Source organism: Taudactylus pleione, unplaced genomic scaffold (assembly GCF_031769625.1).
Source record: "Taudactylus pleione unplaced genomic scaffold, aTauple2 ptg000201l, whole genome shotgun sequence".
Taxonomy (NCBI): domain Eukaryota; kingdom Metazoa; phylum Chordata; class Amphibia; order Anura; family Myobatrachidae; genus Taudactylus; species Taudactylus pleione.
In genome coordinates, this window is record NW_028284603.1 from 18,665,481 (window position 1) to 18,693,368 (window position 27,888).

Here is a 27,888-nt window from a genome sequence, read left to right on the forward strand (position 1 = left end):
ATAGAACATTCTTCCATTATGCATTGTCTCAAACAGAGTGTGTTACGGACATAATTGTATAAACACTATGGGCCAAATGTAATAGGGTGAGAGTTTAGAAAATGTGAGAGTTTAGCAGTAAACTCTCACATTGGTTGAGCTTTATTTTCAAAATGGGAATACATCTGAATGAGATTTTAAATCGTGAGAGTGTTTTAAGTCTAAAAAAACATGCAAGTTCGCTCTGTTACTTTGTTTTTGGACTCTATTACATTTGCAAAGTTTAAAAAGTGTCAGAAACTCTCACTTTTCTAAACTCTCACCCTATTACATTTGGCCAAATATATTTTTATGATCAAAACTATCCCAGAAATAATAAACTAGTCCCTCCAGAAAACCTCACACAATAGAGAAAAAAATAGTGTATTTTATTTATTATGAATTGTTGACCTGCAACAAAAACAGGAACTACTGCCCTCCAGTGGCTAGTACATAACATACATTTGTAAAGTCCGTTTCTAACTTTTAGATACAATATTTGCACTGAACCATAGCGACAAATCAGCAGATGAGAGCTACTACTATTTTCCATAGAAATACAGAATATATTATTATAAACTCAACATAAGTGCATTTTAAATAAAAAGAAACATTTAGCAATCGAAAGGATTTAGTGTAAATATGTTTCTGCTGTTTAAACGTTCAAGTAATCTAAAATTAATTTACTTTATTACAATTGCAAGTACAATGTATGGGTGCAATTTATTAGATGAAGAAAATTTCTGATAATAACCCTTTTTTTCTTAAATAAATTGAGGTAGAACTCAATGAACATTTCCATTAGTTATTTTGATTCTTTTGTGGCATTTTGAGAGATTTGATGATGTTATAGTATATTTAATTTAGGTTGATAGGAATATTGTATTATAGGAATATTATTGACATTAGCTTGGTGATTCCTGATATTATATTCCGAATGTGCAACTCTCTGCCTCCTTAATTTGCAAGGGAACAAGCTGTTAAAGTGACTTCGCTATCTCACTGATGGAATAGCAGCAATTCAGCACAAAATTATTCTATTGCCTGAGGTTGTGACTATTTTTCTTACAGTCTTGTCTGCTTTATTGCTCACTACAAAAGCTAAATATTCTCTAACCATAATATGTATACAGAATGTTATGGTGCGTACACACGTAGTGATCTAAAAGGACGATTTGAACAATAACGATATCGTTATCTTTCAAATCGTTCTTTTAAATGGACCCTACCAACTTACCTTCGACCAGCGATGCACGGCCATGTATGGAAATAGCGATATCGTCCAACGGTCGTGCATGCCGGTCAACTTGCTCAATCTTGAGCAAGTTACTATAGGGACCCGCGATCGCGGATTGCTATAGTCGGCGGTAAGTTGGTGGTGTGCTGGATGATCGATATTGATCATCCAGCATATCAGGGAGGGTGCATAATGATCTGCCAGCGATATCATATCGCCTGCAGATCGCTACTTGTGTACGAACCATTATAGTGAGTTGGATTCTATACCGATTGCTTAAGTGGTATTTACACTGACTACAGGATATATCAAACTCCTGATTTCTACCATTTGTGTTGGCTATAGGCTGATTATTCAAATGGTTAATCTCAATTGATTATTAACTCATGTTTAGCCTACACCACATATAGCCACAACACTGAACTACTTACAATAAAAAAAATATAATAATATTGTAATGATTTTTATATATATTTTTCTACAAGATATGTCTGTTTGTTTGTCTGGAGATGCCCTATCTATTTTACCTATCATAATAAAAGTTATTTTTTAATATTTTCAATTTAACTATAATAGTATACCCAAAAAGGAGTCTTCTGTCTTTTCTCTATTTACTGTATGATCATATACTGATTCTAGAATGAAACTCCAACCCTATACATTTTTGATCCTTGAGTACACCATCATTCATACTGTTGGTTTCTATTACACATTTATATATGCTCTCTCTAAACACAATAGACGAGACTTAAGCTGCATTGTGGAGACAACCTGACTTTCTGTGTTAAAGTGTATTTTACTGGAAATGTTTACGTTCTTCAGTAACTGATGATAAAAGTAACTTGTGCATTAAAGGATTAGTAAATTTGGAACAGTCCACTTAATAGATGTAATTAAAACACACAGAGAAAATCTATCAGGGTAAGAAAAAAAACTGCATAGAAATTTAGGACGATTTTCTGAACACCTAAATTCCGTATTCAAAATAAAGTGGTGTGGCCTGGAATAATAAAGCTTAATTTTATTTATAGCTCTTTGAGCTATACCTCTCCGTCCACTGCAGGAATAGCATTTGGTTCCGTTCGAGCCCTGACAGTTTGGCCTAACATCACTCCTGATAAAAACTCTTTTGTTTTAGTAGAATCCCCAAGGTACAGACAGGCCATGATCTGATTGTGATAGAAGTGGGTAAACATTAATTCAATGTGTCTGTAAATCCCACTGTATTCTTTTACATGCATCCATGTCCTTGTCTCACTTCTAGGTTATCACCAGTCTTGGCTTGATTTTTGCTTGATGAACTTGAGACTTAGGAAATATAGAAGAAGAAATCCAGCGCTGATGCCAATGAGTACAAGATATGAAGCATACAGCGGGTATGCGTCCGACTCCAAACTTTTGATAATCTGTATGAACAATGAAAAAAATGGTGAATAAACATCACTCATTGTGATCTCCTTTTTTATTAACCTATCAGATCATCACAATTTTATGGGAATTTTAGTTGACACGATGCGGTATATATACAATGGGGAACTTTTTCAATCCGCTGCTTCTTGGCAGGTTTGACCGGAAAATTTAAAGCGACACTAATTAAATGTGAAGCACAGCACATCTCAAGTCAACCCAACGAGTTTAGGAGCCGGCATATGGAAAGTTTGACAAATGTTTATTTTTGAACCAATCCTATCTAAAATGTCTTTGCTGTGCAAATACCAGAAGGATGGAAAGTTAAATGTGTTCTAAGTAACAGCCAAGTGAAGACTATCGCTAAAATTAGATCTTACCATTTCACCTGGAATATTGATGGTGAAATTTTCAAATTGCACCGGATATGTCAAACCTGTAAACTGAACCTGCATAAGTCCTGCAAAACCCCAGCGGAGGAATGAGACATACGAGATCCAAAAAGGTACTGCAGATGACAAGATAAACCACATCTATGTTACTGCAGTATATTTACATGGCTTTTATAGATTATATATATATATATATATATATATATATATATATATACAGTCAGGTGCATAAATATTGGGACATTGACAGAATTTTCATATTTTGGCCTCTTTTCACCACCACAATGGCTTTGAAGTGGAACAAACAAGATGTGCTTTAACTGCAGACTTTTAGATTTAATTTGAGGGTAATTACATCCAAATCAGGTGAACGGTGTAGGAATTACACTTTTTAAGGGGCCAAAAGTAATGGGACTATCAACTCAAAAGCTATTTCATGGACAGGTGTGGGCTATTCCCTCATTATTTCATTATCAATTAAGCAGGTAAAAGGTCTGGAGTTGATTCTAGGTGTGACATTTGCATTTGGAATCAGTTGCTGTTGACTCTCAATATGAGATCCAAAGAGCTGTCACTATCAGTGAAGCAAGCCATCATTAGGCTGAAAAATCAAAACAAACCCATCAGAGAGATAGCAAAAACATTAGGTGTGGCCAAATCAACTGTTTGGAACATTCTTAAAAAGAAAGAATGCATCGGAGAGCTCAGCAACAACAAAAGACCCGGAAGACAACGGAAAACAACTATAGTGGATGACAGAAGAATTATTTCCCTGGTGAAGAAAAACCCCTTCACAACAGTTGGCCAAATCAAGAACACACTCCAGGAGGTAGGTGTATATGTGTCAAAGTCAACAGTCAAGAGAAGACTTCACAAGAGTGAATATAGATGGTTCACCACAAGATGTAAACCACTGGTGAGCCACAAAAAAACAGGAAGACCAGATTAGAGTTTGCCAAACAACATCTAAAAAAGCCATTACAGTTCTGGAACAACATCCTATGGACAGATGAGACAAAGATCAACTTGTACCAGAGTGATGGGAAGAAAAGAGTATGGAGAAGGAAAGGAACTGCTCATGATCAAAAACATACCACCTCATCAGTGAAGCATGGTGGTGGTAGTGTCATGGCGTGGGAATGTATGGCTGCCAATGGAACTGGTTCCCTTGTATTTATTGATGATGTGACTGCTGACAAAAGCAGCAGAATGAATTCTGAAGTGTTTCGGGCAATATTATATGCTCATATTTAGTCAAATGCTTCAGAACTCATTGGACAGCGCTTCACAGTGCAGATGGACAATGACCCGAAGCATACTGCAAAAGCAACCAAAGAGTTTTTGAAGGCTAAAAAGTGGAATGTTATGCAATGGCCAAGTCAATCCCCTGACCTGAATCCGATTGAGCATGCATTTCACTTGATGAAGACAAAACTGAAGGGAAAATACCCCAAGAACAAGCAGGAACTGAAGACATTTGCAGAAGAGGCCTGGCAGAGCATCACCAGGGATGAAACCTAGCATCCGGTGATGTCTATGCATTCCAGACTTCAGGCTGTAGTTGCCTGCAAAGGATTTGCAACAAAGTATTAAAAAGTGAAAGTTAGATTTAGGATTGGTTAGTTTGTCCCTTTACTTATGGCCCCTTAAAAAGTGGGAGGCACATATAGAAACTGTTGTAATTCCTACACCGTTCACCTGATTTTGATGTAATTACCCTCAAATTAAATCTGAAAATCTGCAGTTAAATCACATCTTGTTTGTTTCATTTCAAAGCCATTGCGGTGGTGAATAGAGGCCAAAATATGAAAATTCTGTCAATGTCCCAATATTTATGCACCTGACTGTATGTATACAACCACTGGCGACACTCCGGAGCAAAAAGAAATCAGCATGCTGTTTGAGTGATTTCTTTCTGCTCCGGAGTGCTGCCAGTGGTTGTCTATATGACAGTGATTCCTGGTCCCTGGTTTACATTGTGGAGGGCACCCGGCATAGCTATCGAGTGCATACCTGCTGAGTGCCAGAATTTGGATAGCTATATATATATATGAGGAGTAGCATCTTCTAACAACACCGACATTTTTGCGCACAAACTAGAGACACTGTGAATGTATGGGTAAAAGTATCACTTTTCTGAAAAGCTGACTTCACAAAAAAAGCTGCTTTTCGGAAGTGATACTTTTGATAATGAGGCATGATGAATGCCTCCGAACAGTTTTTTAAACTTGCAGCGAGTTAAAAATATAATTATTATTTCTATGTAATGATGAATAGACCCCTAAAATTGATATCAGCTATTTAGAGCAAATTTTAATTCAACTCACTCTGTTTTTACCCTATTTGTTTTCCCGTCCCAGTATTAGATGTATAATTGTACCTTAATTCAGAGAAATATGTATAGTAGACCCAAGGTAAAAGGAATTTTTAATAGCACTTTTCTAAATATTTTTCTTTCACACCTTAACTATCTATACTATTGTGTATTTTAATCAATATTTCACCTCTACTCCGAACACATTATTTTAATAGAGTAATTAATAAAGATTTATTGCATTTTATTATTTTTTCAGGGAAAATGAAGTAATCAAGATGTTGGCCCTATAAGTGCACCACCATATATACTCATCTTCACAGTTTTAAAAAATAAGGCGGCCATTTGCAATATGCTCAGGATGCGCCCTGCAAATCGCTTTAAGTTTGCAATAAAATCTGTACTGCTCAGCACTCTTTAAGGTGGACATATACAGTATGCGTAATGTGCCAGCGTGTGTCCCATAAAGCAGCCACAATTTAATTCCTAAAGTACTGCTACCACCCATATTAATGCAGATCATCTTTAACTTGTATCTAAATATCAACAGTAGTTCTCTCTTCCTCTATGAACCTACCTGCCCAAAGAGTATCCAGCCTGATTATAAATCCACCAGTCAGATAGGAAGCAGTGAACAAGGCATTGCTGATAAAGGAAGACAACTGTAATGTGGGCAAGAGTGCTGACATCCACAGAGCCATAGTACGACTACAATATACCACCAGCCACATCAGTAGGAAGTTGAGTAGGAAGTTCTCCGGCTCAGGGTTCAGGTTTGCCAGCCAATATATCGGAACGCTATAGAACACAATAAACATAAAGTGCTCCGGGAGCTCTCCGATCACCTGACAAAAAAAAACAATTCACCACATTAGAATGTGGGGGGATTTTACTTTTCACATTTTCTGTAGGGACTAGGGGGAATATTTACTAAAGTCAGAGTTTTTAGAAATGGAGATGTTGTCGGTAGCAACCAATCAGATTCTACTTAACATTTAACTAGCCCCTTCCAGAAGATAATAGCTAGAATGTGATTGGTTGCTATGGGCAACATCCCCACTTCTAAAAACTCTCACTTTAGTAAATATACCCCTGGGAAAGAACACACATATAAAGGTCTATGATAAAATGCATTATTATTATAATTATTATTTTTTAATTTTACATTTCTAGATAGCAGGGGACAATGCAAGATTTCAAGAGGGATTATCCATATACGTAAAACAAAGGGCCTTATTCTGAGCCACACACAAAAGAGCACGCAGCGTCTATTGGCGGTCACTCGTGCGAGTTTATGCAAATGGTCTACTAACTCCTTCCCTTATGTACATCTGTGCTACCGAATGTATAAGGACTGAGGGCCCCATTTATCAATGAACCTTTATCCAGCGGCATATTTTGTTTAGTATCGCAGTGATACAAAGGAATATGCCACTGGTATTCATCATTACTTACCACTCCAGCAAGGTCCAGTAACATCCCCCTTATTAGTGGCGTCCTCTGCTCAGCTGCTGGCAATCGATCGCTGCCCGCGACAGGCTTCTGTGTCATGTGCATGCGTGATGGTCAATCTGCGTATGTTTCACCCGACGAGGACCCGGCAGTGCCTGGGAGGCTTCACTGAAACCAGAAAGGCTGCGCCTATGGTCCCCATTGCCAGCAATAGGGACCACATCGCTCTCACCATCAAAACATAATGAGAGCAATATAGTGACAATAGCAGTAATCTTAGATTACCACTGTGTTAAATATTGAAAGCATGACATAATCCCTTTAGCGCTAATAAATGGGGCCCTGAGATGCCCACTTTTAGCTCCAATGCACACTGTAATACAGATTGGTGCCTCCTTATATACCACCATCGATCGCACCATGGGAACTTGCACCTTTGTCATTAGATAGATATAGATAGATAGATAGATAGATAGATAGATCCAATCGGACCCCTTCCAGCACCCCCTGGGGTGTTAAACCTGGAAGTCCCTCTATCTGGGGGCATCGCAAAGGACAACTCTTATTGGGAGAGCTCTCCTTTGCGATACTCTAGGTACATACCGCTGTACTCAAACCGCGGTATGTACGCGATGAGTAGCGAAAAGTACCGCAGCACGGACGCGATGCTTAGTACATCCCGTTCACTGTGAGATAAAATGTCTTTTAGGCTAACAGACATTTTGTCTGACAAGCTGAAACCCATAAGATATCATGGCCATACACTGTGAGATACACTGTGAGATATACTGTGAGATATACTGTGAGATATACTGTGAGATATACTGTGAGATATGTCACAGTGAATGGCCACATGATTTCTGGGTTCCTCCCCTGGAACATTTCCCCATTCTTCCCCTGTGAAGGAACAGGGCATATGCCAGTCAGTAGCAGCAGTGCATACACTACCAGATGTAGCCGACTGATGATCGGATCTATCGGACATGCTGGATGATTTTGCATGTCCGACAGAACCACTGCTCAGTCGTGTCAATACACTGTTCAATTATCTTCCTGATCAGATGATTATCGGTGAATTGGGCTGATAAATTAACAGTATATGCCCATCATAAGAGGGACATATCACCTTTCATGTCAATTATTATACACTTTGGTTTCATTGAAAATAATAAAAATCTGGAAACAATAATCAAACTAAATTACCTTAGCAAAAAAATATGAGGTAACAGAATACAATCCATCTTCAAGTTCGTGAAAAAGCATCGCTCTCTCTGAATGACCTAAAAGACAATAGTTTTAAGTTACTATAACTTTCATTTTTAACAAGCATTTCAACTATATATTAATATTCTTTTAAATATGGATTAAATGGTTTTTTATTATTATTATTATTATTATTTTAATAGAACTCGTTACTCTGAACCTAGGGCCTTATTCAGCTTGGATAGCACGGCTGCGTTCGCACGCACCCGTTAGCTGCGAAAATATGCTAATGTATGCAATTGGACGGCAACCGCAGCGCTATACCAAGACGCCCATCACTGCATAAAGCCGCCCACTTCCCATGACATGCATCCGAAAGTCAGCGAAAACATCGGTAGCATCAAATAACATCGGAACCATTCGCACAGTTGTGGTTGAACTGACCCTACCTCACAAACTGCTAAACTTCCTGTCACCATCTAGACCTCTGCCAGCATATGCAATCACAGGGGCTTAATTATGCCTCTGTAACGGCATTCAAACGCAGAGGCACGCCTGCGTTCCGCTGACCACCACCCCTTTCCACCCCTAAACGGTCACTTCATGTCAATCCTTATGCTGTTAACCCGCGTGCACACTGCGATCGCTTGCCAATCGCAGCACCCGGTTCGCACATGCGCACTGCTATCCATACGCATGCGCAGAGCACAAACATCGACCAGCTGCGTGCGAACACAGCCGTGCCATCCAAGCTGAATAAGGACCCCAGCTCCCTAAGTTTCCATAAATAATAGTGCTAGGACTGCCAATCAGTGTAACAATGGCTGTGTGATGCACTGCAGGACAGGCAAATCCACCAATAGCTGTGAGGCGGGGGCTGGACCATTTCCTCTGGTAAACAGGGCAAAGGAATTGAAATGATTGCAGAAACGCACCGATGACATAACATATCAAATAATTTGAAAACTAAGACATTCAGATAATGTAGGAAATCATAATCATTGCTGTCATCTTATTCATAGTAAAGTATGGAAAATTTTAGTTTTAAGTCTTTTTTTTTTTTTAAGTCATTGCATCCAAAATAGCACATAATTAAAATACTTACATTTTGCAACCACATCAAGGACAACAGCAAAAGGAGTGAGTGACCCTTTCATGAAGAGAAGTGCAATTGTATCTTGTATTGAAAGCATGTTCTTTACATGTCCATAGTATAAAAATCCAATTAAGAGTGCCATTAGAACAGCCTCAAATCCATGTATAAGCAATGTAGTGAGATCCCGTAAATCATTGGACACATGACGACTGTTGGGAAAGGGAAAGTAATGTTTAATAAAGGGGAAATAATTCACCACAGGAGTCACTTGTTTAGTATCATCTAACTTGGGGGGAGATGTATCAAATTTTGGAGAGAGATAAAGTGGAGCATTTGCTCACAGCAACCAATGAGCTTTTAGTGTCATTTTTCTAGCACAGCCTAAAATGACAATTATTATTATTATCCTTTATTTATATGGCGCCACAAGGGTTCCACAGCGCCTCACAAAGTACATTAACAAATGAGAAAACACGTAAAACAGCGACTTACAGTACAAGACAATACAGAATAAGAACATAGTTTATAAACATTGCTGCAGCGATCATAACACTCAAAAACGCAGCAGGGCGTCAGCTACCAAGTGTAAAGTGCCCATGTGGAGAGTTTTGAGTAAATGAGTGTATGAGTGAGGGAAGGAAAAGCATATAAGGGAAGAGGGCCCTGCTCGTGAGAGCTTACATTCTATAGGAGGGGTGACACAGATAGGGTATACAGTGAGGAAGAAGCATGTAAGCAGCAGGTTAGGATGAGAGCTGGAAGGCTTTGAAGTAGTGAGTCTTGAGAGCCCGTTTGAAGATTTGTATAGATCTGGAGAGTCTGATAGGGAGGGGAGAGAGTTCCAGAGGAAAGGAGCAGCACGGGCTAGATTTTGGAGGTAGGAGTGGAAGGAAGTGATCAGTAGGCAAGAGAGGTGGGATGCATTTGTATGAAAGGGAGGGAGATTAGTGTGATGTAGATGGAGGTGTGGTGAAGTGATAGGGAGAGGAGGGTGGGTGCTGAGCTTAGTGGTTGGGTAGTAGGACCATTGTGGGGGAGAAAAGAATGAAAGAGGAGTAACGGGAGAGGAGGAGGAGGGAAGCAGAGGGGAGGCATACAGACAGAGGAGGGGAGAGGGGGAGGAGACTAGGGGGGAAGGATAGAGGTGGGAACAGGGGGTCGAATAAAGGATTAGGTAGGCACAGAGTAAAGTGAGAATTTGAAGAAAACATGGTCACGGTGTGGATGAGCTAAGAAAAGTGTATGTGTGAGAACGACAGTGTTGAAGATTTTTAAAAAATGCTGGTGAAAGAACACTGCTAGTGAATGCGTATGCTTGATGACCAAAGTTGTGTTTTGTTTTTTTTTTGTTTTTTTATTGAGGGGACTAAATGTGATTTTAAGGGTTTTGAAAATGAGTAATAAAAAAAAAGGTCAAAGTTGTGAAGCTAGGCAAAAGCAATGGTAAATCAGACCGTATATGCAAGGTTTAGAGTTTACTTTGCATTGGTTCAAAAAATAAGAATTTATTTTTTGGTGAAAAAAGAGGCAGCACAAATAGTAGCAAGTGACATTTTCTATGCAATGATCAAACAAGGAGTTCAGTGTTGCATGTCCTGGTTATGCAGGCAGCAGATATTTCTTCTGAAGAGATAGTGAACTCACACTTGATGCTCCATAGGTGTCTATATGCAGTACTGATAGCAGTTTAGTTGTGTTTGATGAAATGTTTTCCTATTGTTTTCCTTCGGTTTAACGCCGGTCTAACGCTGAAATTTTCCCTAAAATCTATTTTGCACTTGTGATTCTGCACTTAGGATTCTGCCAGCTCCAGCCAAGGCTAACCAGTCTATTGAATGATATTTAAGTAGAGATGTAGCCAAGTGTGCATCCTAATTAAAGACAACCTCCCACTTGCCAGCCAATACAGACCTAGCAATAAAATGGCTTAAACAAACATGTAGCACATACCAAACATTTAGGACTTAAGATCGATCATGCCTACACACAATCTAAAGACTAGAGATAGTCCTTATGGCAATTTATAGACAATAAAATATTAGAAGACTGCAGCAGACTTCAGATTAATAATTGCTGATTACCTAAATGTATAATTCAAATAAAACAGCACATCAGGAGTAATGTTCTGCAGCAGACTTCAAATTAATAATTGCTGATTACCTAAATGTATAATTCAAATAAAACAGCACATCAGGAGTAATTACAAGCTGATTGGTTGGTACTTTATCTCTCTCGACTTTATCTCTCTCCAAGATTTGCTAACTCTCCCCCTTGGTAAGTAGGATTTTGTATCTGGCAAAACATATGCCACCCTAAGCTCCCGTACTTGAAATAATGGTCAATACTCCATGGCAAACCACTGACAGAACTGACAAAAATTACCTCTTTCCAAAGACTCATATTGTTTTATTCCTGTTTCACCCTTTTATTTCCAACTGCAGTAACCTAAGCAGACTTTATTCACTCGTATTCATTATACATTTTTTTCAACATAAATTGTTTAATTCAGTGCAGCTTTGTGTCTGACAAGTAAAGCAAGATGGGAGCGGCACATTATTACACTGTGAAAATGTTAGCGTCTATAAAATACATTCTTTAAGGTTAACATCACTCAGAAATGATGTGCTCAAATTTTAATGATTATGATTAGTACTATAACTTACTCAAATAACTCCTGATATTTGAAATAGGACCTTGGCATGAAATCTGCTGCTGAAGATTCAAAAACACACTATGTTTTCTATTTGACCAATAGACTGCGATAAACTGACCATCCTCAGCAACATCTGTAATCATGTTACAAACTGTGGATTGTATGTATTGTTTTCATAGTTGTACAGGTTTCTAAAAAGAGTAAAACCTAAATAAAAACTGTCAAAAATCAACCAGTATTGTATTGGTATGAGTGTTTGACATGCAATTTCAGGCACAAGTTCTATTTTAAGTAATAGCAATTATAAGAGTAAGTTGAAGTACTAAGTATCATTATTTTACATTTGTGTTTTCTTCTTTCTAATTTGGCCTACAGTGTATTTATTTTGTATGCCTTTCTGATTAGTCATCCAGTAAAACATACTTTAGCAATACAGCGAATTGGTGAATTCCTTTAGGCAGCTCATCCTTTTCATGTGCATCAATCTTTACTGTTTTCTCCAAGGAAGAGGTGCTGACGTTAGAGCTAGAGATGGAAGGAGACCGGTATAAAGTTAGTCTATGGACAAGAGCCATCTGCCATGGCTTAACTATATATATATATATATATATATATATTATATATATAACATCACAAATACTGTAGAGCAATAAAATATGATACAATAAAATGGTGTATTATATTAGAACTACTAAACAGAAGGGTGCAAGGAGTGCTATGCCAGACAATGCTTCCAGCCTTGCATGAATCTAAGCATAACTAAATATCCGAGCAATCATTTATTCTATGACTTTCTTCTATGCAAGGTAAGGGTCCAGAGTAACTCAATATTGATGTAATGAGCAAATGGACAACTATGGTAATATATCTTAGCAATTTATATTGCTGACATGTATATTAGTGGAGCATGATTATAACATAGGGCTATTTGTATTTTTTTATACTACTAGAGGTTGGGTCCCGGACTATAGATCGACAAGTACAAAAGGTCGACGTGGTCAAAAGTTTGACATGAAAATGGTCGACAAATTTTTTATTTATGTCTTAATTTTTTTAGGGTTAGGGTTAGACACTTACTGGAGGGTTAGGCACTTTCCCCCACAGTTAGGGTTAGGCACCAGGAGGGGGGGTTAGGGATAGGCACCAAGGGGAGGGTTAGGGTGAAGATTAGGGATAGAAAAAAAATTGTCAACCATATTTGTGTCGGCCATATTCATGTCGAACTTATGACCCTGTCGACCTTTTTACATGTCTAACTTTAGTGTGTCTGACTTTTGTCCCTGTCTAACATCTGGTGTCTATATAGACATTGTCTATCTAGTTACTGTCTATCTCTTATACCACACCCCTAGAGGTTGTGGTCCACAATTAAGCAGGACCTCCAAATACTAATTAATATAATAAAGCATTGAACCAATGGTCTTGCAGGCTCTGAGCCCGAGTGTACCTGGGACATGGTCTAGAGTTGGAAATAAGTCCAAATGCGGGCCACAAAATCACATATTCTGGGGCCCTAATTGCAGAATATGCTGGTACAGTTAGTTCCACAAGCTGCAGCATGCTCTGTCAGCCATGCACATGCTGACTCTACTAGTTCTACAAGTACCTTGTTGTCCAAAGAGTTAATGTCCGAAATGCATTGTAGTCCACAATAGTACTTATTTTTGAAAATTTACAAATACACCTACCACTCCAGCAGTGCTAGGAAGAGATCCAACGCTATGTGGTTTGATTAGCGTTGAGGGAAGCCTGCATTTTTTGTTGGACCAAATACCCTAGTGAATAACCGGACTAGAGCTGGTTTCATATTATAATTGGAGGAACCCCAAGATGTGGGTCTCCCTGTTATAGTGTGACCAGTCAAGCTTAATCTGCAGTGGGAACTTAGTGATACTAATGACTGCTGTATATAACTCCAGGCACTTCAAGATATAGTTAGTATATTGATACAGCTGCATAATTACAGTGCATTTAAAGTTGTTGACTAGGTTCAGTATGACTAGCTTATAGTACAGATGAGATGATATAGTAGTTATGAGCAGCACAGATGGTGTAATGGTTAGCATTACTGCCTCATAGCACTGAGGTTGTGGGTTTGATTCCCACTACAGCCCTAACTGTGTGGAGCTTGCATATTCTTCCCATAGTAGTGGGAGTCAAACCCATGACCTCAGTGCTGTGAGGCAGTAACACTAACCATTACACCGTCTGTGCTGCCCATAAAAGGTTCTCACTTTGCAAACTTGCTGATTTTTGGTGCTATTTCACTGACATTATTTTTAATATGGAAAAGTTATTAGTGGGAAAACCCAATGCAAACTATTACCTTTCCCCCCCATATGCTTGACTTTGCATCTCTAAAACACATTTCTCCATTCCGTTCATCAGATTTTGAACAAAAAAACATACCCGGTCTCACTGGCTGTAATCTCCCTATTTCCATCATTGACTTTCCACATGAAATCATCAATGTCTTTGACTTTTTGCCAGAAAATCTCTGCCAGGGAGCTTGTCCTCTCCAAGGATTCTATTTCTTCCTCTTTGGTTCGAAGATTGATGCTAGTCAGATCAACTGATAAGAAAGAGGCCACAGGTTATGAGGGACCACTGATTTACACAAAGATATTACAAGATGAAATTGTGTGAGACTCATTATAAATCATTTTATAGAATACTATTAAAATGTATTGTTTTTACTAAAGCCAATCATGGCAACATGTTTTACATTGGTTAAATGAGAAGTTGTAATGTTATTTCACCCAGAAGGCTGTAAATCATTTTATTATCCATTGGGAGAAAAAAAAAAAACACATTACAATCTAAAATTGTTTTCAGTAGTATAGGATTTTTACACGGCATGGAAATATAAATAATAAAATAGCTAGCAGTTACCACAATATAGCTTCACCAAGTTTAGGCGCTGCATACTTAAAAAGTAGTATTTACATACATTTTGTGAATAATAACTACTTTAACTTTACATTTTACCCGTGATATTTTTGGTTCGTCATTTTGTTTAACACATAATGTTATTGGCAACGCACTTTGCAAAATTCTTGTGACTGTTTTGCAACTTTTTGCAAAAAATCTGATCACTAGATTCACAAAGCCTATTTAGAGCACCGTGAGGCCTTTTGGAATAATTTGTAGTTCGTCAGCATAGAAAACATTACTTTGCACACCTTTATTATATGAGAAAGACGCTTGTTGCGTAAATTAACTGCATCATTGTATTTTTGTTTTATCGTTATTTTGTTTTGATGATGACTGTTATTTAGTTTTACTTACCATAAAAATCTGCAGGGTTACTGTATCTGGGACATGGATAACCTATAGATGAGAAATACTGAACCATGTCTTTTGCTGTGCCGGAGTAGACTGTGGTCCCCGATGAGAGTAGAAGAACTAGATCGAAGAGTTGGAATATATCAGATCGAGGCTGATGGATAGATAATAAAACCAATCTGTTTCCTCTGGCAAGCCTAGATAAGGTTATCATAAGGTTGTGTGCTGTAAAGCTGTCTAGACCAGAAGTGGGCTCGTCCAGTATCAAGATACCTGCGAATAGAAAGGTATGTGTTATTAAAAAAAAGGTCACATATGTTGGGAGGCGTATATCAGTCTAAAGAGGTTTCTTTGCAAACTGAATATAGCATGGTAATAAAAAGATATACAAACGGTTCAGCGCCACACTCCAGAGCGGCACTCAAAAATGAAACACCAGTTCAATACATGTACATATCAAAAAGAAAGGAGAGAGCCAAAATTGCACTTTGAGTTGTTCCACACAGATCCTTTCAGCAGGTGCCTTGTAATTCTCAAGTTGTTATCAGATATTCATGTATGAAAATAAACAAACAATAAAACCCAGTCAGTGTATTAATCAGTATAGTTATTATCGGTAGTATAGGGGATGTAGTCAGGAAGCCGACGGTCTAAATGCCGACCGCAGGCTTCCCGACTGTCTAATCCTGGCAAGGTACTAATGACAGGCGTAAAAATCCTGTCACCTGTCATTAAATCTATGCCGGGAGCCCGACGCCAAGCATACCGAACGATGGTAAGCTGGGCGCCAGACGCGGATGGGGGGGGTAGGTTTTAGGGCTCCCGTGGGGACTTAGTGTTAGGCACGCCCCCAGGACGGTTAGGTTTAGGCTAGGGGAAAGGGGGGCTAGGATTAGGCACCCTCGGGGGGAGGTTAGGGTTAGGCACCCCCCGGGAGACTTAGGTCTAGGCTTCGGGGAAGGGGGGGTTAGGTTTAAGCACTTAGAGGGGCGTTAGAGTTAGGCACTAGGGGGGGAGGTTAGGGTTAGGCACCCCTAAAGGAGTGTTAGGGTAGGGAAATAGATTAGCGGTACTTACCTTAATTAGCGATCAGGATCTTCATCCCTGTCGGGCTCCTGCTGTCGGGATTTGAACCGCCGGCAATGCGGCCAGCGGTAATACCTACTACACCCGTAGTATAGGCATAGAATAAATCCAAATACAGAAGTTTCCTGGATAAGCATAGTCTCTGTAGTCACCAGTGTATCCCTCAGGGGAAACCAAAGAGGAAAAACAACACCCTTATGGGTGTATCAAGTAAAATCAGAGTATAAAGCTGCTTACTTGTAAAGATACCTTTATGTATCTTTATACTGTCTTACTGATGTAAGCTAACAAGTAAGCAGCTTTATATCTGCTTTTATTTGATACACACTTAAGGGTGTTGTATTTCCTCTTTGGTTCCCCCTGAGGGAGACACTGGTGACTACAGAGACTATACTTATCCAGGAAACTTATGTATTCGGATTTATTCTATGCCTATACCCATAATAACCATATTGATTAATACACTGACTGGGTTTTATTGTTTGTTTATTTTCATACATGAATATCTGATAACAACTTGAGAATTATGGTGCATACACACGGTCAGATAAAAAGGACGATATATACGATAACGATATCTTTTGATTGTTTATATCGTCCTTTTTTTAGCCCCCTCCAATGACCATCAATGCACGGGCACGGATGGTCGATATCGATATTTACAAGGCACCTGTTGAAAGGGTCTGTGTGGAACAAATCAAAGCGCAATTTTGGCGCTCTCCTTTTTTTTTATATGAATATAGCATGGTATTATTGTTTAAATATTGTATATTAAAATTATATTAACAAATAACAACATTATATAAAGTTATCTTTGCATGTCAAAATATTTCATTTTTTATTGTGTTATTCCATTATGGAATCATTAGAAGTTTTCAGCATTGTAATATATATTCTGATGCAGGAGTTTGGGCTGCGCCGTACAGATGGAGAGGATGGTGCTGACAGACAGGATATCAGGTTACTGATGCTTAGATGCAATTTGGTAATGCGGCCTAAACCCAAGAAGCAATGCTAAGGGAGGTCAGATAAGTGAAGGTGATTCTTTTTTTTTTTTTAGTTTATAATCAACTTATAATGTTTCAATGTATCTTACCAGGATTCCACAGTAGTTGCACTGCAATGCTCACTCTTCTCCTCTCTCCACCAGATACTCCCCGGGTGTACGCATTTCCTACTTTGGTGTTTGCACATTGCCGTAACCTAAGTTCTGCGATGACATCTTCTACCTTTCAAAAAATGTACATGGAAATCTTTTATGAAGATACAACTCAACTGACAGATAGAAATTCAAATGGACTTGTCACAATATATACAGAGGGGGGGTGCTTCCTGTGAGGCAGCCTATCAATTCTCTCGGAACTAGTGACACATCACTGACATCACTTGTTTCTGGTGAATTGATTGGCTGCATTCAGAGTTTGTCCAGAGAGGTTCAATGCACACTTCAACCACGATAATTTATTGAAACAATGGTCTGCTATTTAAACTGAATATATAGAGAATTGAATTGAAACAATGGTGTGTTATTTAAACTGAATATATAGAGAATTGTCACAGCATTGTAGATGAATAATCTTTCCCTGTTCTACGTTTATACTGTAGTAATTAGCGGGTTAAATGACTGATCCATATTTATATCATCATCATTGTGTCCATCATCAATGTTTATTTGTAAAGCTCCACAAAACTCTGCAGTGCCAAATAGTCAGAATACACACAAACCATATGTAAATACAGAACAAGTACCCGTTGGGACAGATGCATGCCTCTAAACTTAGTATTGCTGCTGTCTTTATTGAATAGTTTAGAGATTTATACTTCTCCCAGGCTTATTACACCTTTGAGAAGTTGCTGGAATATATTGGTGATATTACCCTACCCTCCGTCTCTCCTGACAGTACGTTCTTTTTAGACACCTCGCTTTTTAAAAAAAATAAAAAATTTATTGAAAGGTATAAATTAAAAGCTGAATAACATTAGCCAGCACACATGAAATACATAGAACTGATAGACACCATAATAAGAGGTTCCAATGAGTGACCAGTTTTACAACAAGAAGGCAAGCGGGGAGAGGGAGAAGGGGAATACAGTGGGCAGCCGAAAGAAGCATCAAGTGAATGGAGAAAGTGTGAGACAGAAGCAAATAAAAGAAAAGAGAAAGTTCAGTCAGATGGAATCATATATGGCGAATAGGGAGCATCAACCCTATTCGAATGGGGAATGATAGTTGTGTAATGAAAGCCAAGGGCTCCAGGTTTTATTAAATGATTTAGATGAAGTATTAATGATACTAGTCATGAATTCCATCTGATAAGTATACCAAATTCTGGAAATTGCAGTTTGGGGTGATGGGGGTGGGTAGTTTTTTATCCGATTAGCTGCTACTTGCCAAGTAGTAGCAATGACTATGTGACGTAGTAACTTATTTTGGTGGTGAGAGACTGACGGGAGTCCCAATGGTAGAAGAAATAATTTGGGCTCGTATGGGATGGTGATTTGAAGAGTGTTGGATATTAAGTCAGTGACCTCTTGCCAGAGATTTGAGAGTTTGGGACCTGTCCACCATATGTAGGGGAAAGTGCCTTCGGTGGGACAGCCGATCTATCATCTATCCGATGTATCTGGGTAAATTTTTTTAGACAGGGTTGCGCATAATACCAACTGCACAAAAGTTCATAAGTGTTCTCTTTTAGTCTAATGCAGATAGAGTTAATTCCCCATACACGGTGCGATTGCACCGTGCGAGGAGATAGGGGATCCGTCGTCCTATATATCGGGCGGTCTGCACATACGGTGCGATCGGGTGGCCGACCGCCCGATATGCCGGCTCCCTCCTCCCTCACTTGCATAGCCATGCATGGGATCGCACATCGCATCCCCTGATCATTCGGTCCTGCAGAAAGATCAGGGGGTGTGATGTACAACCCCATGGGAGTGCGCTCGGCCCAACATCAGGGCCATACACGGTGCGATATAGCAGGCAGATCACACCCATCAGTTGGATCGCCTGCTTTATCACCCCATGTATGGGGGCCTTTAGAGCAATGTTTCCCAAACTCGGCCCTCAAGACATATTAACAGTCTGGGTTTTAGTGATATCTATGCACAGATGGTTGCATCAAAATAATTGAGGTACTAATTAAGACACCTGTACTCAAGTATGGCTGTCCTTAAAACCTAAACTGTTAGTCTGCCTTGAGGTCCGTGGTTGGGAACCCCTGAGCTAGAGGATGCACTGGATCACTGGATGGAGTGGATCATGTCGATGGCTCTATTATCTGGGGCCTATCTGCCCAGGATAAACCCACCTGGTCTGGATAAATCAACAGGGGAAGAGGGGGCTCAAACTTTTGGCAAGGATTTTGTCAAAGATTTTAAAGTCTAGGGTCAATAGGAAAATGGGCCTATAATTAGAACACTGTACACTTTGGGATCACTGCGATACTAACCAGGGTAGAGGCTGGGTCAAAGGAGGCACCTTCTATTGAGAACTTTTTATAATATTGGGCAAGGAAGCCACCAGAGCCTGGGGCCACAGAGGATTTGAGCAATTTAATCATGGCAATCATTTCATCTTGAGATATATCTGAATTGAGCATTGAAAGCTGGGATTCTGACAAGTGAGGTAACAATGCGTTTGCCAGATACAAAGGCAATCCCTCGCACTCCATGAGGAAAGAGGGTCGGGGGGATTGAGGGCGGTTGTAAAGGGAGCTATCATACCTAAGGCCCTCTTTCATCTGAGTTTGTTTGCCAACATAGTACCCATTTTGTCAGTTTTAGTGTAAAAACGCTGCTGCAGTTTGTTTAGGGTGGCCTCTGCTCTTCCAGAGAGAAAGCCATTTAGTTGGCCCTTGAGATTCTCGATCTGAGGTGTAAGGGCAGAATGGGGATTTAATTTATGTTTTTCGAGGAGAGCAGATCATTGGAATGGAATAGATATGGTGGATAGGTCTTGTGCACCGGTAGGGCGTGTTAAAATCTTTTGAACAATTTGAGGATAAATTTGGCATTCCACACTGCATGTTTTGCCGCTACCTTCGGTTGCAGCATGTTTTGCAAGCCCAGATTACCTTTCAAATCCCTGTAATTGCTGGTGATCTGATCTGTTCTGAGGGCACCTGAGGAGAAAAGTATGCTCTCAATGTTATATTCCCATCTTCTATCTGGGGGCCTGACACCCCCCCCTTGAATGTGCTTAGAATTGAATGGAGAACAAATTTGGGTCCGCTTACAGGTGAGGACTGGTACCTATTGCTCTGTAGTCCTATAACGTCCACCTCCTCTGCCTGCCATCAGCATATAAAATGTTTTATCCTTCATAGGGTTTAAATCTCTCCTCAGTTGTTGCTTAAGTTTGTGATGCATGCCTCAGGTGCTTGCCCCAAATGCTCTGAGCCTTTGGTCTGCTTTGCACAAAGGTCAGTTCTTTTGGAATGAGGTCACAAGATGTAATGCCTGCACTGGGGGTAGAATACCATTACTTTTCCCAGGCACGTGTTTATTTGGTCTTGGGCTCAAGGATAGTGTCAACAAAGTTATAGCTCAGTATGTTTTCAGTGCTCTGACTGGCTGGTTGGTACTGCTGCATCAGTGTGGGCAAAAACACCCAGTGAGATCTTTATATAACCAATCCTTCTTTCTGACTGATCCGGATGTTTGATTATTGCCTGGAGATCTTGCCTGACAACTCACCAAATGGAGCAACGTTTGATTGTTACTGTACTTCATTTGACTAAAACGTATCTTTTGTTATCTTTTCTGCAGATTATGATGTTTCCTTACGTAATTGCTATCTCATCTGTGCTGTATTTATCCATTTCATTTTGCTATTTGAGGTGGATGGGGGTTGGATTGAAGATTGTTCTTGTCTCTTATATAGTATATACGAGGTTGACAAGGGTATATGTCCTAGTCAGAGGGTAGACAAGTTCCTAAGGAGTATATACAGTACAAGGTTGACAAAGGTGTAAATGTGAGTCAGAGTGTAGTGAAGGTCCTAATAAGTATATGAGATTGGCAAAGGTGTAGATGTGGGTCAGAGGGTAGAGAAGGTCCTGACGAGTATATGTGAGGTTGACAAAGGTGTAGATGTGAGTCAGAGGGTAGTGAACGCCCTAATAAGTATACAAGGTTGACAAGGGTGTAGATGTGAGTTAGAGCATAGTGAAGACTCTAATGAGTATAATTATGTTTGAAAAAGGAGAAGATTTGAGTCGGAGGGTAGAGAACTATAAATTAAGTTGAGTTGTGAGTGAGATGGTAGAGAAGGTCCTAAAGAGCAAATATGAGGTTGACAAAGGTTTAGAAGTGATATAAAGTCTAGAAAAGGCATTAACCAACGACTATAAATGAGGTAGAGTTGTAGATGTGAGTCAAATGGTAGAGACGGCCTTAACGGCTATATAAAAAGTTGACATAGGATGAGATGTGAGTCAAAGGGTAGCAAGTTGCCTAATGAGTATATGCAAGGTTGACAAAGGTATAGATGTGAGATTATAAAAGGGAAATGTGAGACAATAGGAGCTCCTGGCACTCAAAGTGAAGATGGCACAGTAGTTGGTAGAGCATTCGGCTGGGATTTAATTTAGATAATTATATTGATTAATTTTGAATTTATTTAATACAACTGGTATGTCACTCACCCGTTTTTGGCGCTGTTGTTCTGAATACGATTTGGGAAGACGAAGTTTGGCAATAAAAATTAATGTTTCTCGGACAGTGAGGTGCGGCAATAGTTGATCATCCTGTCGCACATGAGCAACACATTTCTTTACCAAATTCTTAGTGCTCAGCTTCCCGTTGATGAGAATTTCACCTGATTTAATTTTCCCTCCTTCATCTTTGCATGTAATGATGTCCAGTAAAGTTGTTCTACCACACCCTGACAAGAAAGGAAAAAGGAAAATATTATTTTCTTTCAATATGTAGAGTATGAAGTCCCCTAATCATGAGTACGGGGAATATTTGTATAAATTTGTGCCAGAAATCAATGTGCACTTGTTAAACTGGCTGATGAGCCTTTGTTACACTTGTAGGGTCCATTTGAGTAGTGCCAGAGCACTTTATTGTACTCAATCTTCATCATGTTCTACAACTGGGGAGAGCACGGACAAAGCATGGGTATGACCAAAATTGCCACTGGGAACACTAAGCTATGCCAGTAAAGGTGGCACTGTAGCAGGAAAACCGTCAGTGTTGGGTACCCTCTCGCAATACCAACCAGTCCTATTCTGGTCAGCACAAGGATGTACTGCCTAAAAGTATTGGGCTTGCAAAAAAAAATCTATAAATGGAGTAAATTTAAAAATCATAATATTTCCCTGGTGCACTACAGGTGTCAGCATACACAGCATGCTGGCATCCATAGCTTGCCAAAATAAATAATTCTTACCAACACCAACTTGCTTGTTATGGAAAACCGTTGAGAATAACTAATTAGTGCTATAATATTTCTGTGCATAAACAGAAAATGTGAATTCATAGGGGTACGGGAGGCCGGCACTCAGGATCCCAGCGGTCAGAATCCCAATGCCAGCATCCCCGACAGGGTTACAATACCAACCCTCCCCCTCTCCCTGCCCCTACCCTTCCTCCCCAGTGCCTAAACCTAACCTCTCCCTCTAGTGCCTAAACCTAACCTCCCCCTCCCCACACCCTCAACCTAACCCTCCCCCTTAGTGTCTAACCCGAACCCTTCCCTTAGTTCCTAACCCTTCCTCTAACCCCAGTACGTTGATGGCAGTTGGGATGCCGGTGCCAGTATTCTGATGCCGGTATTCTAAGCGCCGGCATCCCACATGACGCTATTTTGACCGGATCCCGATTTCATAGTATAAGTAGTTTGAAATAAAGTAAATTACATGGATTTTTTAAAGTAACCACTAGGGGTATGCCAATCTCTAGTTAAAAAGACATTTGGAATTAATTTCAGGAGAACACAAAGACATTCCTTTCTAAGTAATTGGAAATCTCATAATGTTTTGACACTGAAGACAAGCCCACAGATACGCACAGTGAAAGTGTCACCATGACTTCTAAACAAATAGACATTTAAAGATGAACATAAATTAGAATTTGGAACACCCTGTTTGGCTCAGTTAAAAGTCATGGACTGAAAGGAATGGGCAAAGTGATCAAAGTTGTTGAATGCTTGATAAAGAAATCTGTAACACACAGACATAGTCATATTTGAATAAATAATTTTACATCATCATTATTTTGTATGGATATCCTTTAATAAATTATTTATATTTTATTATCATATCTTACGTTATTTTAATAAATTAAGAATTATAAATTTTATTTAATATGCAAATTCACAGTCATATTAAGATGCTTGCGTCTCTGCATAGTATTGTAATTGCATTTCTTATAGACGCAATTTACTTGCACATTTTTGGTGTAAACTGCATTCAACTTTATGGGATCTATTCATTATCTATTAATTTTTACAAAAGTAGGTGATAATTAAGATTTTCACCTATGTTTGTAGAAATTAGAACCAGATCTGGCCTGTCGTCCCCATACAATATTATGGAGATCGAAATTCATCAAGCTCTGAAAAATAAATTTTCTGAGATTGACAGCGGGAACGTATGCGATGTTCAGATGGTGTTGTTCCCAGATCCCCATTCCTTCCTATAGGAAGGAGGTCAGGGTTGCAATAAAGGATCCTTTTGTGTCCTACTGTTCCTGTTCAGCTCGATCCGCTGGCCATCGGGAGCTTCGTGCACATGCGAGATCCCCAGTTCATGCATGCGCACTAGCACTGCTGAGTCTACTTGGCAATGCTAAATTTCACTGCTACGAAAGTAGGGATCGTGAGAACAAATGATCTTCGATTCAGCTGTCTCCGCATCAGAGCAATGTTAAGTTTCTCCGGTGTTTTAGTATCTACTACTGCTACTCGCAGCGAGTTGGATACTAAATTAGAACTGTGGAATGGCAGTGCTACATGAATAGGCCCCTATATGAGCCCCTGTATTAGTAAAAAATTACCAAATGTTAAATGCATATATTTTTTTTTTAAGTCTATACTTTATTGATTTATATGTTCTATATAACAAGTATTTCACATATTTTTTGGAAGGATTTAATGCATAGCAAATCAGCAGTGAATAGGTGTTTTCCAGACCTGCCACTGGGGGGTCATACTTAAATTTAATTATTTTTTTTTTTATTATTATTATTATTTTTAAATACCACAAATATTCCTAAAATAACTTTTATTCATGTATAAACTGAAAGCTTTTCAGAAATGGTGAACACTAATATTTTCCCTTCTCTAGCCGATATTACACAATGTGCCCCAACACACGTATCCACTCTACTCTGATAGACCTTCAATATTAGATAATATGAATAATTTACCTGAGTTTCCGATGACTGCCAACATCTGCCCACTGCTGACTTTCAAATTCAGGTTTGACATAGCTGATGTTTGGGTTCCTTTATTCCATTCCCAGGGCATTTTAAATTCTGCTAATTTCTCATACCATGGAATCTGAGCATTTAAATTAACCTTTAAGATAAATAATACTTATATTATTTTTTACTTATATTTTTCAAAATGTTCAATTATATCTCTTATACAGTAATATAAATAATGCCACACCGAGAATTACATTCCTGTACTGGGTTGCATTTACTGAGTGTCAGTTGCCATGATGGGTTTTCTGCTGAACACAAATTGAAACAGTGCCATACTGGTCAAATAAACACACTGCATGATAGTGGAATATTGATCCAATGTTACTGTAAAATACAGTAACATTAAAATAAAACATCTTACATATGACAGTACCATGTAATTTATTGGATCATTATTCAGTATCAATATTAATACAAGCACTACTGATATTAATTAATCAGTAATAGTTCAGCATTTAATCCTCAGAAAGACCCATTCAGGGGTATAACAAGACATGTGTCGGCCCCATAGCAAAACATCGAAAGGGCCCATATGTACCACCCAACCCCAGCTGAGGATCTTGCACAATCTGCACCTCCTGCTACTATTTATTTATTTATTACCAGTTATTTATATAGCACACACATATTCCGCAGCACTTTACAGAGAGAATATTTGTCCATTCACATCAGTCCCTGCCCCTGTTAGACACATCCTTCTACCCATTAATAAACAAAGGTTGATGTAGATATGGCCAATGGTGGATTTCCCACTAGGAAGCCACTTGCTTTGGGTGGCACAGCAGGCTCCCGGCATCATAGCCAGGGGAGCTGCCGGTGACTGTCCGGAGGCACCAGGATAGCCCCTAGCATAAGGGGAGTGGACCCAGCAGTGATGTGATGTGTATGTGACAGAAAGCCTGCTGCTACCTGTTACTGTGGCTGAACTGCTCGTGATAATCTTCAACTGAAAGCTTTTCTGTGAGGCGCCTGTGAATTCTGCGACTAAGACCTAGCTCAGGCATATGCAACCCTTGGCACTAGTGCCACATGGTTTTCACTAGAGGATGTTTTTGAGTGGAACTTGTGGGGTCAGTCCCTCTCCTACCAAGTGGACTGTGCTGCTCCTCCCCTCTTGCACCACCTCATTCCTGTACAGAGGAGACCTTGAGTGACCTGCATACACAGGAAAGCTTGGACTCAGTTAGTCTTACCCGCAGTTGAGTCACAGTTCAGAACTCTGAAGCATGTCTTCCTCTTTAGACTACAAATTATTAACCTAACTTGAGCAAACTAGCTTCAAAAAAGAAGGGACATAGAAGCCACTAACCTTTTTTTGGAACCCAATTATTACTTTTGTAAATATTTGTATATGTTATAATGGTTGTGGTACCCTGGATATTTTTTGGTTTGTTATGTTGAACATCTGGCACCCTAAGAAAAAAACATTGCCTATGCCTGTCCTGATCTAGCTTAAAGGTAAGCACAGTATAGTGTGATATATATTTATTTATACAGAACTCAGTGAGTATATTCTACAGACATTTCTTATAGTTACCTACATCCATAAGAGGTACTGAGAATTTTTTATTCCAGATATCTTTTTTTATTTAATTTTTTAAACTAAAGCTGTTTAGTACATCAAATTAACATTTGATAAGGCACTCATAAGAACACAGAACACCATGCTATAGGGGTAGAGGGGTGGCCAATAAATGTTGTGGCTAGGGACAACCTGATCACTAAATCCGCCCCTGAATATGGCCCACTACATTATGCAGCCTAATGGGGGGAATTCAATTAGCCAAAGTAATTTACAGCGAGCTACTTGACCCCCCCAGGGCTATCCAATTAGCCCTGAAATGCGGTCACCTGCAGCACTTATGGGGGATTTTTTTCCAGGACCTCACCAGGCCTAAAAAAAAATCCCTAAAAATTATCCTGTTTTCGCAGATTGGGCAGTGAAAGCACTTAGGTTTGCGAACTTATTACAGATTCTATGTATTTTCACCTGAAAACAAATAATTTTTCGGGCGCAAAAAAAGTGCTTTAATTGAATTGCCCAAAGGTAAATATTGCGAAAAAGTCCAGTATTTTGCATCCGAAAAATTATCGGGGTTGATTGAATTCTCCACTAAGTTTGATTGAATACAGAAATTATTTTATACATTAGGCTATTGAGTTATACTTACAGAGCTTGGGTCATTATTGTCTCATTGACGACTGCGATTTGCAAATAATTGCTAATCTTGTAACTTGTAGAAAAGGTATTGTGATTTATTTGTTCTGTGCGCTGAATGAATGACTAGCATCACTTTTTCCGATGTTTAGATGTGTGAATTTAAAATATTAAACAAGATATTTTTAAATGAAAAGTGAACTGTCTTTATATACTGTATATATTCCTTATAGTGTAGATGCACCATCCAAGTAAGATGAGTGTCCTAAGGAATCATTTTCCAGTGTTGCTAATTATGGCCATATGTAATTATTCACTGAAGAATAGATGGCATACATGGCACTTTTATAAACTAACAAAATAGTACACTTTACCTGGTAACATAGTTCTTTCACCTCCAGGATATTTGGTGCTCCAGAGTATGTAAAATACAGACTATTATCTTCTTCTGGAACAAATAAGTCATCTTTTGACATCAGACCCGACTAGAAAAGAGTTGAATACATATTTTATAGCAAAAAAATAAAATTAATTTAGGTTTTAAAAAGAAAAAGCTTCTATTAGGAATATGTATCTGAACTGAGAATATGAATACATCGGTGGACATATATAATTTCTTTATGGGCAACAGAATTTTGGGGACTTGCTATGGGCATTAGTGCCCTGGAGCGGAGGGTTGAGTCAGAGGGTGAATTATTTTGATAAAACTGATATTGTGTAATACCTATTGAATGATTACTGTTGGGCAGATCGGACCTTTTGTTTTACAACTGCAAAGCGCAGCATGTATTTTTTTATGAGTCAAATGCTTTGTGCCATGAAAACACTCAAAATCATTCACATTTTCAACAATTATTTTGGAAAATAATATTAAAACACAGTGGCGGATGTTTTGTCAGGGGGCCAAGTAGGCCTGGACTATCACAGGCGATCCTGACTATTATTCGGTCCACCTGGCTAAGATTATTGAGGTGTCCAGGCTACCTGCTTCTAAACATTGGGCAAGAATTGTGAGTCACGCAACCAATATTCCATCGCATATCCTTCCCTGGCTTATTAAGTATCCCTGCTTCCGGCATCTCAAACTGGAGCCTACATAGGCTACACTTGCATGCTGGAAGAGGCTTATATACTTACCCTCATATAGCCCA

General features: G+C 39.1%; 1 protein-coding gene across 1 annotated transcript in view; it reads right to left on the bottom strand.

The window, feature by feature from the left end:
- Window positions 1–386: 386 nt before the first annotated feature.
- Window positions 387–27,888, bottom strand: part of ABCG8 (ATP binding cassette subfamily G member 8) — a 37,238-nt gene continuing 9,736 nt past the window's right edge. Inside the window, exons 2-13 of the mRNA XM_088477441.1 lie at window positions 27,112–27,222; window positions 24,520–24,670; window positions 21,792–22,030; window positions 17,240–17,372; window positions 15,061–15,330; window positions 14,182–14,344; window positions 12,196–12,297; window positions 9,129–9,328; window positions 8,024–8,100; window positions 5,946–6,213; window positions 3,043–3,170; window positions 387–2,661 (exon numbers count right to left, since the gene is read on the bottom strand). Of these exons, the coding sequence (XP_088333567.1) occupies window positions 2,524–2,661; window positions 3,043–3,170; window positions 5,946–6,213; window positions 8,024–8,100; window positions 9,129–9,328; window positions 12,196–12,297; window positions 14,182–14,344; window positions 15,061–15,330; window positions 17,240–17,372; window positions 21,792–22,030; window positions 24,520–24,670; window positions 27,112–27,222 (1,980 nt within the window). The 3' untranslated portion in view covers window positions 387–2,523. The remainder of the gene's footprint in view (window positions 2,662–3,042; window positions 3,171–5,945; window positions 6,214–8,023; window positions 8,101–9,128; window positions 9,329–12,195; window positions 12,298–14,181; window positions 14,345–15,060; window positions 15,331–17,239; window positions 17,373–21,791; window positions 22,031–24,519; window positions 24,671–27,111; window positions 27,223–27,888) is intronic.